At 40.2% G+C, this 13,929-nt stretch overlaps 1 protein-coding gene across 1 annotated transcript in view; it reads right to left on the minus strand.

Moving 5' to 3' along the window:
• The window catches only part of farp2.L (FERM, ARH/RhoGEF and pleckstrin domain protein 2 L homeolog), a 76,994-nt gene that overhangs the window by 13,121 nt on the left and 49,944 nt on the right, over nucleotides 1-13,929 (minus strand). The window contains exons 12-17 of the mRNA XM_041563795.1: nucleotides 10,226-10,283; nucleotides 8,699-9,664; nucleotides 3,167-3,284; nucleotides 2,662-2,798; nucleotides 1,447-1,530; nucleotides 279-421 (exon numbers count right to left, since the gene is read on the minus strand). Of these exons, the coding sequence (XP_041419729.1) occupies nucleotides 279-421; nucleotides 1,447-1,530; nucleotides 2,662-2,798; nucleotides 3,167-3,284; nucleotides 8,699-9,664; nucleotides 10,226-10,283 (1,506 nt within the window). The remainder of the gene's footprint in view (nucleotides 1-278; nucleotides 422-1,446; nucleotides 1,531-2,661; nucleotides 2,799-3,166; nucleotides 3,285-8,698; nucleotides 9,665-10,225; nucleotides 10,284-13,929) is intronic.

A 13,929-nucleotide genomic window follows, 5' to 3' on the forward strand; every position in this document is an offset into this window, starting at 1 on the left:
GTATAATAAGCCTAGTGATAAAAAATGGAGAGTAAGAAAGCAAGGGTTCTTTGGTGTGACCAGTGAATTGCAATGGAAAGCCTTTGTATAGCACCATAGTTCACCATTGTATCGGCTATTATCTCTGTGCAATACTATGGTGAACCAACAGCCCCTTGCACCGTTAGCATTATAAAGAATCAACAGGCACATAAAAAACACTAATTCTATTGGACTAATACAAATAGGAAAGGCTGAAAGGCTCTCTAAGTCTATTGGTTAGAATGCATTATGGTTACCAGAGAAGAACAACATCCTCAAGCTGCTGCAGAAAGTCCTTGTGAAACTGCTGCATGGGTGCCATGTTTGAAAACAGAGGTTTCATCAGCTGCTCAACTGGCCCCAGAAGAAGACCGCCTTTACTGAGAACTTTGTGCAGCCACTGCCAAGAAACAAAGTCAGGATTATGGGGCCCATTTACTTAGCTCGAGTGAAGGAATAGAATAAAAAAAAAACTTCAAATTTCAAATGGTTTTTTTGGCTACTTTGACCTTCGACTACGACTTCGACTCGAACGATTCGAAATAAAAATCATTGAATATTCGACCTTTCGATAGTCGAAGTACTGTCTCTTTAAAAAAAACTTTGACCCCCTACTTCGCCACCTAAAACCTACCGAACCTCAATGTTAGCCTATGTGGAAGGTCCCCATAGGCTTTCTAAGGTTTTTTTGGTCGTAGAAAAATCGTTCGATCGATTAATTAAAATCCTTCAATCGTTCGTTTCGAAGGATTTAATTTGTTCGATCGAACTCATTGCGGTAAATCTTTCGACTTCGATATTCCCAAGGGGCTGCATAAATTACGAGAAAACATTACATTCGGGAAATAAAAAACAAAGCATGTCTGTATGGGACCACAAAAAAATGGCATACATTTTGGGAAAACATATTCCAGGGACATAAAATTGCGGATGTACACTATGAAGGATTTTCTACATCCCTTATAATGCAGATAATTGTTTAACAGGCCCTATTGAGCAAGATGTAGATTTAACACTCAGAACACTTCCAATTGGTTCACATAAGGGCTTCATTATATGTTATATCCAGTGGTATAGGTTCAATGCTGTACAATAAAGTCTATACAATATTTGGAAAGGCTGGGGTCAATGGAATCCAGGGGTGTAAATAGATGTTACTGGGTCCCACAGCAAATTAATTTTAGGGGCCCCAATATATCAAGAGGTTGTTATGCTTTACCAATATATGTTGAAATTGCTCATTAATTAGGGCTTCATGGGGCCCCCTATACCTCCTGGAGGTCCCCTGCAGCCACAGGGTCTGCTTCCTCTGTAGCTACGCCCCTATGAAATCACTTGGATGGTTGTATCTATTTCCCAGGCTGCAGTACAACAGCCCTAGTGTAAACACCCTATATTTACATACCTGCCATTCTACAAACTTACCACACTAATAACCTCTATGTCCTTTAGATGAGATGTCTCGGTGCTTAAAATTTCCTTGGTAATGTAATATGCTTCATCCATTGGCTGAAGGACAACAGAAAATAGTCACCAGGTTACTTTTGCACCTCAGATAACAGAAACAGTAACAATAAATTTGTGCACCTGACAAACAATGGAAAGCATCCCTGGGATTTGTGTACTTTGTACACCAGAGAATGTTACTTGCAGACTTGTGCACCTCATATCATAAGGATGGCCACATGGTGATTTATGTACTTCATATTCCACTAATAATCACTAGGGTGACTACAAATCTCAGTAACCTATCCTCAACATTTTAAAAACTGCAACGTTGTCTAAGTTTGTTTTAATCAGTAGTCAAAAGCCTTGGGCTGGTGTTCTGAAATGAGAGTATTGCCCTGCACAGACCCAGTGTGTCCAACTGCAACACTGACTACCAGTCTAGTAAAATATTTCATGCACTGAAACCTTTAGGCAAAGAGCCCACACAGTGGATCATCCACTTTCTTCCACCAGCAAATTCACTGTAATGTGCTTCTTCCTATAGCGCTATATACAGGCACTTCATGCAGCACTGGGTTCTAGGTTTGATTCCCGCCAGGGCACAATCTGCATGGAGCTTTTATGCACTCCCTGTGTCTGAGTGACTTTTTTCCCACTTCAACATCTTCATTTGTTGTAGTTTGAGAAAAGAAAAATGATGGCTTCAGTGCAACCCCAGCTAGCGGTATGTGTTGATGTATTTACCCAACCATTGCTTATGAACCCTAAAACACAAATGGCAGCATAACTGTATAGGTATGATCTAGTTTTCCTCCATGTAGGTTTTCCACTTCTATGTTGAATTAGAGCAGTGATCCCCCAACCAGTGGCTTGTGAGCAACATGTTGCTCCCCGAAACCCTTGGAAGTTGCTCCCACTGGCCTCAAAGCAGGTGCTTATTTTTGAATTCCAGGCTTGGAGGCAAGTTTTGGTTGCATAAAAATCAGGTGCCCTGCCAAACAGAGTCTCTTGTAGGCTGACAATCCATACTGAGGCTACCAAATGGCTAATAACAGCACTTATATTGCACCACCCAGGAACATTCTTCATGCTTGTGTTGAACATAACTCTTTTTACATCTAAATGTTGCTCATGGGTAAAAAAAGGTTGGGGACCCCTGGCTTAGAGACTGTGAGCAGCATAGATTCTCACCTTTCTCTCGGTACAGTATTCTGCATCATAAGTTCTGGTACTACCAGTGTCACTAAGAGCTGGGCTCAACAGAGGTGAGCTACCAATTGGCATATTGGAATCAGGCAACCTCAGAGTGACAGGTGATAAGCGACGGCCTGAAGAAATAGAAAAAATATAAAAGAATTAGCATGTGCATGGGGACAGGACATTGCATGTTGCATATATTACATTTAATTATGTCAATGCATTTATAAATACTTTCCTTGGAGTAATCATGGAGGAAAGGTAGGTGTTAGTAATAAGTAAAAGCAGCCAGTAGAACAAATAGAAAGGAATATAACAAGAACTGGAAAGCCATAAATAAGCAATAGAGATCTTTCAGAAAACCTTAGATTCGGGGAAACAGAAATTCCCTAGAGAAAGCAGCAGAAGACGAGTCAGAATTGACAAAGAAAGGCAGAGAGAGTCTGAAAGCAGCAGCCATTGGTTGGTTAGATTGTTAGGGTTCCGGAGGCAGTCATACCGCATATGTAGAGGTGCATCCTCAGATGTCTGTTCCCCATGAAAATGTTTATTAACCAACAATGATGGATTCCTGGAGTATTCAGATAAAGAAACATATGTTCTTGCTCATTCCCCATTCAAAGGCATTGCATGTATGTGACAGATACCAACTGCTTCAATGTGTTTCACACTTTCACTTGTAGACTGTCCTCTTGTCATGCTGCTCCAGTATATATTCCAAGGTGTTCCGCAGATGCAGGCATTAGCACCCATGGGTGCAGATTTTCCAAAGACCTCAAGGTGCTCTGTATGCTTGTTGTCCTCACACAGTCAGGCTTTCTCAAATGTGCAGCTTACCAACACTTATAAAGAAGCCAAAGCTGAATGTTTAACATACGGCTTATTTTGAACCCAAAATAAGTCAGGTTTGGGTTAGAACGTATTGTGCTTCTATTGTAAGAAAACGTTCCATTTTAGGATCATGGAGACCAACCCTTAATAGCAAGGTCCTTGGGTCCTGAGCAATAGGTTGAGAATCCCATATTTGCAGTCTCAGGGGTAAGGTACAAAGCATAACTAATCTGTTATCAGGAATTTGTGATACTGGGAGATAAACAGCTTAATGCTATTAGCTCTATCAATAAACACTGGCAACGGGAAAGATGAAATGTGTCTATGCTGCTTTAGAATAGTGTTGCTAAAACCAATTTTAATATTCTTAGGTACAATAAACACAAGGCTGCTTTTGGCTTTGGCAGTAAAACGTTATTGAAGGTGTCATGGGGCCCTTTCATAGAAAAACAACTGTCCTCTATTGAAAAAGGTGAGGGTAGTCAAATAAATGGACAGTAATCTTGAATAATTAATTTCCTCACACAGGTCTTTTTAATCTATTTTTAAGATCCGTCTGTAAGAATCCTCTACTGGCAGTGGCCCTGTAACACCATTTCAACTGCACTAATGTTCTTCAGGTAGAATCCCCTCGCTTTCTGTGCTTTTCAATGAGTCCTTCAGTGAAGGATAAATGGCAACCACTTAACATGTGTGTGTGAAGCTCCATCATCCCCCTATGTATATGCCAATTTATTTCCTATGTGGCGGAGCTATGAAAATGGGCCACAATGAGTACGCAAAGGAATATTACATTAGAAAAACACACACAATCCTATTATGACATATAGTTTAAGGGAGAGTACATTTAAATGTGACTAATAGCACTCTATGTAGCCAGACACACAAGCAAAAACGGTCACATTCACTTGTGACCCTAGTGTGCTGGATATACCCATTGATGCACTATTTTTGGTCGTAACTTCCAGCTACTGATCCATTCACTTCATTTAGTGAACAGACAACCTAGAGAGCCAGTCCAAATACTAGTTATGTCTTAAGGGCACACCTGCCAATCCAACGTGAATAAAAGAACTGTCCTATAACTTTAATTATCCTACCCTGAAAGAAAATAACTGGCAGTTGGGATATGATATGACAGAGGGAAGTTGTTACCATTGTCCTTCTTTATTTCCAGTAAATCAACTATGAAAGTTGTTTATGCCTGAGAAATGCCATACTGCTTAACACATGAAATAAATGGAAGTAAATAACAACACCTGTCTCAGAACACTATGGCGCACTGATTCTTATTCGGACTGCTATAAAAATCAGCTTCTTCAGCTTGTACTTCGGGGTGGCGTTAAGGAATTCAGCCTGTCTCAGCATAAAGACAACCCCTCCATTAAAAGAAAAAAAAAAAAAGAAAAATAACGAAACGGCAAAACGGAAAAAAAGTGTAATAGAGGAGAGAATCAACACTCCTCGTTTTATTTCATATACAATCAGGAATAAACATTATGTCAATGTTATAAAACAAAAAGAATTGAAAACACTCCCTTTCCTGCAGAGATATTGGCACCAAAAAAAGTTACAGAATACAGGCCCAGTATGTAATTCCGCAATCAGGCTGATAATATTAACGGCATAAACGTGCAAGAACCAAAATACATTCCCCAAGGCACATAATATTTACTATATGTTAGTGGGGCATTTGAGACAATCAGGCACCCCAGTCAACATATTTTCTAGTGAAGCCAGCACCGTAACCTGGCACCATGCGACCCTGGGTGCTTTTGTTTTTACTATTCTACTATAGGTATGGGTTCTGTTATTCAGAATGCTCTGGACCTGGCTAATGGATATTTCCGTAATTTCAGTTCTTCATACCTTAAAGGCTACCAGAAAATCATGTTAAACATTAAATAAACCCAATAGTCTGGTTTTGCTTCCAATAAAGATTAATTAAATCACAGTTTGGACCAAGTATAAAGTACTGTTTATTATTACAAAGAAAAAGGAAATTTTTAAATATTTGGATTATTTGGCAATAACAGAGTCTATGGGAGATGGCCTTCCCGTAGTTCAGAGCTTTCTGGATAATGGGTTTCAGGATAACGGATCACACACCTGTACTGCACGGAGCTGTAACTAGGCTTTGCATCCTCAGTGTCAGTAGATATTAGGCAATCTGTAGCTCAGAAGCAGAAAGCATAAAATACAGCATGGAACTACCTGATGTACATAGTACTGGCAATTAGATCTGGACTGGCAATCTGTGGATTCTGGCAAATGCCAGAGGGGCTGCTGTAAGATGTCATAGACACACACTATTTAGTGGGCCTGTGGGGGTCTGTTTGGGCCTCCGTGTAATTGAAATGTCAGGGCCTATTTTCAGTCTCACTTTAGAAGCATCTCTATAGTGCCCTGAACTCCATAGTGGCCACAGACATGACCTAGTGCCTCAGAGAGTGGCTTATAAACAAACTGTGAGCAGTAGTCCTATATGAAGGTAGGCCCATGAGAGCGAACTAGCATCTAGCTGGATGGAGAAAAACAGACAGTGGAAGGCTGAGTGCAGCTGCCAGACCTGCAAAAAGCTTTACTGTTTTTACTGTAAGTAATTCTTCTATAGAGCTGTAACAACAAAGCATTCGTTTTGCATTCAATGATGCGTTTCATTCTACTCTACATTAGGCTAATGTATCTTTCCCAACCCCCCCGTCTAATTGTAATTCTGACGGTGCTTCAGTGCCATAAGTATTTGGCGGTGAAGTCTTCACAAGTCTGCATTTGGGTAATAAAGCAACACTATCATGGTATTTTCTTGATAGAAAACAGTCTCTGGAACTTGAGGAGACTTTATCTGCACAAAAGTCTTGATGGCCACTGTGTATTTTTACAGCCTACACTAATGTTACTATGTAATATAAGTAGCAGGAAAGGAGTTCCTTCTTGCAAACAGAAAACATAATTATAACTTATTTAAAATAAAAATAAGGGTATCCCTTTCTGAATAAAAACAACACTATGAGCATAAAACTCATAAAAGACAGTCATGCCCCCAGAGTATGGGACACCATTGGTACCCAACATACTGTTGTGCCACCAAATCCCAAATGATTTTGTTCTACTGAAGTTTTTTTGGAAAGTCCTGCCTGTCACTGGCTCTATCTAGCTCCACATCCACCTCTAGCCAGGAGGCTTTAGTTTCATGACATTTCATTATTAGAAGTATGTTAATTGTACTTTACATCTTTGAGGGACTTTAGGTGCACATGTGCAATAGTGTCTTTTCAATATCCTAATTTATTAAGGACATACAGGAGCACAAATGACAATCGTGTGTTTTGTTCTTGGGCTCTAGATCTGCATACAATCCTCAGCATGACCCGACAGGATAACAGGAGTTGTAGTCCAGAAATGGCTGGAAGGCCACATCTAAGCAGGGGTGATCCTGGCCCCTCCGCCGCCTGAGGCAGCAGCAGTTGCTGCTGCCCCCCCTCCCCCGAAAATTCGCTCTTAAAGTACCAGGAGCAGCATTTTTGCTGTCCCTGGTAACTAGTGGGGCGCTGCCGCCTGAGGCGACAGCCTCAACTTGCCTCATTGGCGAAGCACCCCTGCATCTAAGAAATCCCTAGACTGCACATTCTCTTACAGGAAAACCAGGTTACGATGTCAGTAAACTAAGCAATCACCTAATAAAAACCCAGATCGAAAAGGGATACTATTACTTGGAACTGAATGACTGATACACCAATGGTTTCCTATATCTTCAATTTTACTGGTGATATTAAGTTTAAAAGAAGCAGAAATTAAAGTCTTAGAATTTTTTGTGACCAAGAGGAAATCGGGAGAAAGAAATTAATGGATTGTGGCTGAGGTGATATTAGTGATATATAAAATAAAAGTAGGATTTATTAAGGTTTCACTTAATAGTAGTGTTTTGCAACTAATCTGATTATCAAAAAGTCTTTTGATAACTTTCTTTTCAAGCAGGATCATTCATTTCTTAACCCTGTATAAAAGGAAGAGCACGAGGGCACAAGCCACTGACTGCACAGAACATTCATTGTATTTGTATTTACAAGTGGGAGCTGGCATATTGTTGGGCTAACTCTGCATTGCCATAAATAGAACAGCACCATCTGTTGGTCACCACCAGTGGTGCTGTCAATGTGTGTAGCATCAGAAACAGAGCAGCGACCTATAAAGTAATATTGCAAATACTTGCTACTGGATACCATAAGCTATTTGTCATGCTTCACAACCTAAAGATGAATGGAAATAAGCTTGGTTTATGAAAAGGGCAGACACATAAAGGATTTTAAGAAGCAAAGCCAAGGCAATACTTTGCAAAGCAAGGGCAAGGGAGCCATTGAGAACTTAACATAATTTAGAACTGCAATTAAAAACAATAATAAAACATAAACTGAATGCAGGTAGTGTAAACACTGCTTTGTGCAGCAGCTCAAAGGCACCTGATACTTAACTACAGCCAGTTATCAATTCCAAGCAATGCCATGACAAAGTAAACAGATCCCCTATGTAAGCACTGAGAATTGCCTACAATGTTGGGAGATTGAAAGAATCAAGCATGTGTTAGGAATCAAGTTGGGGAAAAGGAAAGAAAGTTGGCAAATCTCTCACATGTCCTATTGGAGGATGCTGGGATATTAACTCACAACAGCTGAAGACTTGAGAGCAACAGACTGGTCTAAAGTGGAACATAAGTGCAGGATTAGTGATTTAGTTTTTGTGTAGTGGTACAGTGATGCAAGTGGAAGTCGTGATTGTGCAGGAAGCAGTATGTAATAGTAAAGTCTATGTGATTAAGGGTATACAGGCTACATTAGAAAATAATCAACAAAAAAAGGCAATTGTGCGGTGCAAGACAAGTAGGTAAGTGAAAGACCGTGAAGGCAAGCATTTGTATAGCAGTAATGATGTATAAATGAGGACATGTTCAGCCTGCCATATTGTGACACTGCTGCGCAAACAAGTTATGCTTCATGATTTACAAAGTACCATGTTGATGTACACAGTAAATTACACTGAAAGAAATCATCTCATTGTTGTACCGTTGTACAGCACCAATACAAATTTTCCACAAAAAGAGATTCCTGTGATTTTATGGAAAACTATTTAGTTAAGGTTTAATTTGTAGAATTCGTATTAGAACCTAAGTAAATGATATTTTGGAAAGCTCTTTTTCATTTTAGGGATCGGTTTCTCCCTTCTTATCTGGCACCCCAAGCTGGTTTAAATTGGCATGATAATTTATCAGAGGATTGCTGAAGAATAAGTTTATGTCAAGGGGTGGCTCCCCATCAGAGTCCCACGAGTCTTCGTTGGAGCTGCTGGAGTCCTCCGTTGTTGTTGGGGGGTAACTCAGCTGCTCCAGCTGGTCCAAGATGTCACCAAACTGGAATGCAGAGCTAGATTCAGATCTTACAGAGCAGGCTGGGAAGTTGATCATGGAACTAGCAGTGGAGTGGTTGGCAGAGCGGGAGAAAGGAGGCATCCCATTGAGATTGGAAAGAGAGCTGCTTTCAGAGCGATGGTGGAGCAATGAGCTGCTCTCTGAACGATGTTGAAGAAGGGAGCTGCTCTCTGAAGGGCTCAACAGACTTTGCATCAAACTAGCCTGAGCTTTCACTTGAAATAACTCACTAGCATCTGTGAGCCTTGAGTTGCCATTGAAGTCACTTTCATCTTCCTCCTTAAGGTAATACTCTTGTGGTGAATGGTCCTCATCAATAGATGGTAACATATCCCCACCATAATCATACAGCTCTGCCCCTCCACCAAAGGATATGTCAGCTGGATCATCATCTATGTATTCTTCTGTTGGGAGGAAAGGATCAGAGACTCCTGACACCCATAACCTAACATTCTCATTCTGAGGGTCATTATCTGTATCTCTGATTCCTTCTGAATCCTGCTCGCTACTCAAGGAAGGGATAGGGTGGGGGCTAAGACCTGGTAATGGTGAGTGCACTGGTAGTATGGAATCCTCTGCAGCTTTCCTGACAGGTTCTTCCTGCGTTCGAGATAACACAACATCATCATTTCTGGGCATGTTCTTCTGAGGTGATGGCACAGTTATGCTGGAAAATGAATGAAGGGGCTGGTTGGTTGGGAAAGATGACAGAGGCGTCTTCAAACTCTCAGTGAAAGTGAGGATCTGCAAGGAAATAAAAAAAAAAACCAAAGTGTAAGAAAGACTTGGAACACAAAGCCATGAATAGGAAATTGCATATGAGTGCGTGAAGCTGGAAAATATTCAGCACAAAGCAAAGTGCAATACAGCCATTGAGAAGCAGAACTAAGACACAGCACGGCTACAGTATAAGCTTGAAATGAGAACTTGTCTAAAGGAAAGCTTAGTTTTAAGCACCAAAATTCACAACAATGATTTAGAAAAGGGACATCCAACTTATGGACTACCCATTGTTGGGGAAGAAAGGGAGTAGGAAGCATCAACAAAGGGAGGACATGAAGCTGGACACCCCTGATTAGTTTAAACAGTAAATCATGAAAGGCCATAGAAAAAGCTTAGTCAGAGGTTGGTTAAACATGAGACACTAGAACCAAATTCAACAAGTTTGAGCCAGAAAATTAGCGAAGCAAATAGGAATGAGTCTAAGCACTACTGCACAAGCTCGACAGGATTAACTAAGCACAGAGACCCAAGCGAGAAGGGCAGCAAAGCGAGAGGCACCTAATGCTTTAAAGCTACACGCACCTGCTTTGGAGGGTCAGGGGTCGCAGTGCAAGGGGAAACTCTGGCTTTGCTGTGTCTCCTGTGGAACAAGACAGCAATGCAGTCAGGAGAGTCCCACTGACACACCGAAGCCCAGAATTAATCCAGCATTAGGTATTACATAGCACTTTTAGAAATACAAGCAGTGCTAAGGCAAGCTAACACAAATGAAATAATGCACAGCTCACAATGGGACTGATCTCACACTGCGGATCATGTCATTCTCATGCTGCAAACTGTTTACCCATCATATTATTGGGTGTAATCAGTGACTCTTAAAAATGCACTGATTAGATTAGGTAGACTGTAATACAGTTGCACACAGTATTGGAAAAGAGTCTGCGTGTGTCTCCAAGCCAATGAAGAAGGCAGCATTATTTCACAAATCCAGCTGAACAAGCAGTTCTTGACTGGGAGTCAGTCAGCCTGACCCCTAGTAACAGGGGCTACATTAAAGCGGCACTTTCAAGGTTTAGTGGCCTGCAAGAATGAAACATTCAGCTTAACTGAAATTAAACAAAAAGCTCAGGTCCATGGGCTATAATTAGTAAAGCACACACGATTAAAACAAATGCAGGGAGTGCATCACTATGTACTTTTAACAGAGAACACTGTATACTGTATGTAAAATATGATGTACAAGATCATTAAGGAAACCATAACACAAGGACTCATTTATTAAAGATATGCAAGACCTCCTCCAACTCTTATTCTTTGCCAAGAAACTCATTCTCCTCCACTGGAAGGACACTCAGGCCCCCCGGATCGGGGAGTGGAAGCAGCTTGTCAATTCTAATTTGCCACATATAAAGGCAGTATATATCTCTAGAAATTGTCCGACTAAATTTGATCTGATTTGGGGCACATGGATGGCGTTAGATAATTTGGTATATACTTGAGCTAGATAATGGTGATTAGTAGGTCCGAGGCTGGACTGATAGTCTAACTGTGATGTTTGAGGTTCTGGCGTGGGTTCTAAAGGGCTGATAGCAATGTCACCTTGCACTTGTTTCTCCTACCTCCTCTATACTACTGACTGACATCGACCATGAGTAATCCTACCTAGGTAATCAGTGGAAGCGTAAATATGGCAATTTTGTTTATGTATTTTCCTTTTATGTATGTAATTAAACTTTATTTTCTTGTTTGTTGGAAATAAATAAACAGAACTTGGAAGAAAGATATGCAAGACACTGGCGAAATTTCTGCATTGCTGTGTCTGTTTAAAATTCAAGGCAAATCTTTGTGCCTGATGCTAGAAGTGCAAATAACTGTCCACACAGCATGTATTTGGGTGCAAGTTGTACCCACTATGAAAAGGCCAGGATGTGGTCATCTATTCACATCCCCTTCAAATACATGTTGTTAACTATGTGCAATTGCAGAGGCCTATATGCACAACACGGTATGGAAATAACCCTGTATTAATAGGTTCTCCTGTAAGGTACACTGGGCATGGAGAGGTCCTACTGCAAAGTAGGGATTCACTGAATCCGAACGAATCCCTGAATCCTTAGTGAAAGATTCAGCCGAATACCGAATCCTAATTTAGACTGGGCATGGAGTGGTCCTACTGCAAAGTAAGGATGCACTGAATCCGGATGAATCCCAGAATCCTTCGTGAAAGATTCAGCCGAATACCGAATCCTAATTTACACTGGGCATGGAGTGGTCCTACTGCAAAGTAGGGATTCACTGAATCCGGATGAATCCCAGAATCCTTCGTGAAAGATTCAGCCGAATACCTAATCCTAATTTGCATATACATATGGTCTGGGAAAGGAAAAATATGTTTTACTTTCTTGTTTTGTGACGAAAAGTCACATGATTTCCCTTCCCACTCCTAATTTGCATATGCAAATTGTCATATGCAAATTAGGATTCGGTTCGGCCAGGCACAAGGATTCGACAGAATCTGAATCCTGCTGAAAAAGGCGGATTCCTGGATTCAGTGCATCCCTACGGCAAAGCTCAGACAGTGCAAAGTGCAATTTTGCAGCCATTATTGGACCTACCAAATGAGCTATACAACTAAAGGCTCTAAATAGGATATAAAAGTGTAAGTGCACTGCTTCATGTGGCCACAGAACACATACTTCAGAAAACAGAACATCTACTGTTTGGGACAGCGTTATGTATCCTATTGAAGTCATAGAAGACTTTAGCAGGGCAGCAATATTACAGCTCTGACTCATTTGTCTTAATAGAAATGTATAAATATCCAGAGTGTGTATATAAAAAGTGAGGGTATATTTCTTGTTTTTTTATTGATTTTTATTAACATACATGGGAAACCATATGAAATAGAATGTGTAGAAAGTCTATTACATTTACTTTTTCTTGTAATGTTCATCATACTGGCTCAAGTCGCTCTCCATAAGACTCCTTGATTATTTTTATAAGAAGGCGCTACCATCAGTTTCTCAGCTTTGCCCATTCTATCGATGACTGTTCATTCATGCTCATTTACAATTAACTGACAAAAGTACTGGATTTGATGGCTTAACAGCCTGGCAAAATGACTGTGTTGTGCTCACCATAATGGCATCAGATGATAAAATGCCATCTTGCTTGGAATGTTGCTCAGAAATGCTGACATCATCAAAAGGGGAGGATTTCAGGTTTTGTTTCCCAACTTTGAAGCCACAAAGTCAGGCAGCAAACTGCCCAAAATTGTGTTATGTGCCATACTCCTTAGTTTGCCTACACTTTTTCATCAACTGTCTATAAGCAACTTTCTTTATAGCCCCTCAATAACACTCCTGCTGTGATCGAATTCTCTTTAGAAGGAGCCAACAGCCAGGCCCAAGGTTGTATGGTTTGACATCAATGGGGTTCTGCTAGGTCACAGATAAAAATGTAAATATCCAGGCCTAGGTAAAGCAGGAACAGCACCTCCAGTTTTTAGCAGTGCAGTATCCCATACAATGTTTTAAGCACAGGAACCCTGCCCCATGGAGCTTACAATCTAATTCTAATCCATAAAACACAGAAAAATATTATAATTTTCTGTGGAAATCACTATAATCACCATCTCCAGCAAATAAGCAGCCATGGTTGATTTTACCTCCATGTTAAGACTCAGGTGCTCTTCTAGTAGGTTCCAGGAAGTCCACGTGTAATAACATCATAGAGGAAAGGTAATTAAAAAATGAAAAATACAAACGGAGGTATAACACTGGGTGCATAGGATAATCCAGCACCATTTGGTGCACGGAGGCAAGAAGGCTATTTCCATAGCCAATGAGATAAGCCAGATACTAATTAGTCATTAGCCATAGAGTGTTTGACATTATTACATATGTATAAACATTGTTGAATGGCATTTCAGTTTAGTTCTACCCATGAATGCGCCACTTTATTAACTATATCATGTTTAGCAAGTACAGCAATATGGAGAATTTGGGAACCAAACAAAGACAGTATTTTGTGCACAACACATAAAAAAAATGTGTATGTCATTGAGCAGAAATTAGACAGGTATAAAGAACAGCTATCAATGTAGCCAGGGATCAAGAGAAATAGGATTTAGCAGTAGTATAACTGAACTGACAGTAAATATATATATATATATGGTAATCATTTAAGCATTAAATAAATGTCTGGTTATGCTTCCAATAAGGATTAATTATATTTTAGTTTGATCAAGTACAAGGTACTGTTTAATTTTTATGGAGAAAAGAAAT

This window comes from Xenopus laevis, chromosome 5L, assembly GCF_017654675.1.
Source record: "Xenopus laevis strain J_2021 chromosome 5L, Xenopus_laevis_v10.1, whole genome shotgun sequence".
Classification (NCBI taxonomy): domain Eukaryota; kingdom Metazoa; phylum Chordata; class Amphibia; order Anura; family Pipidae; genus Xenopus; species Xenopus laevis.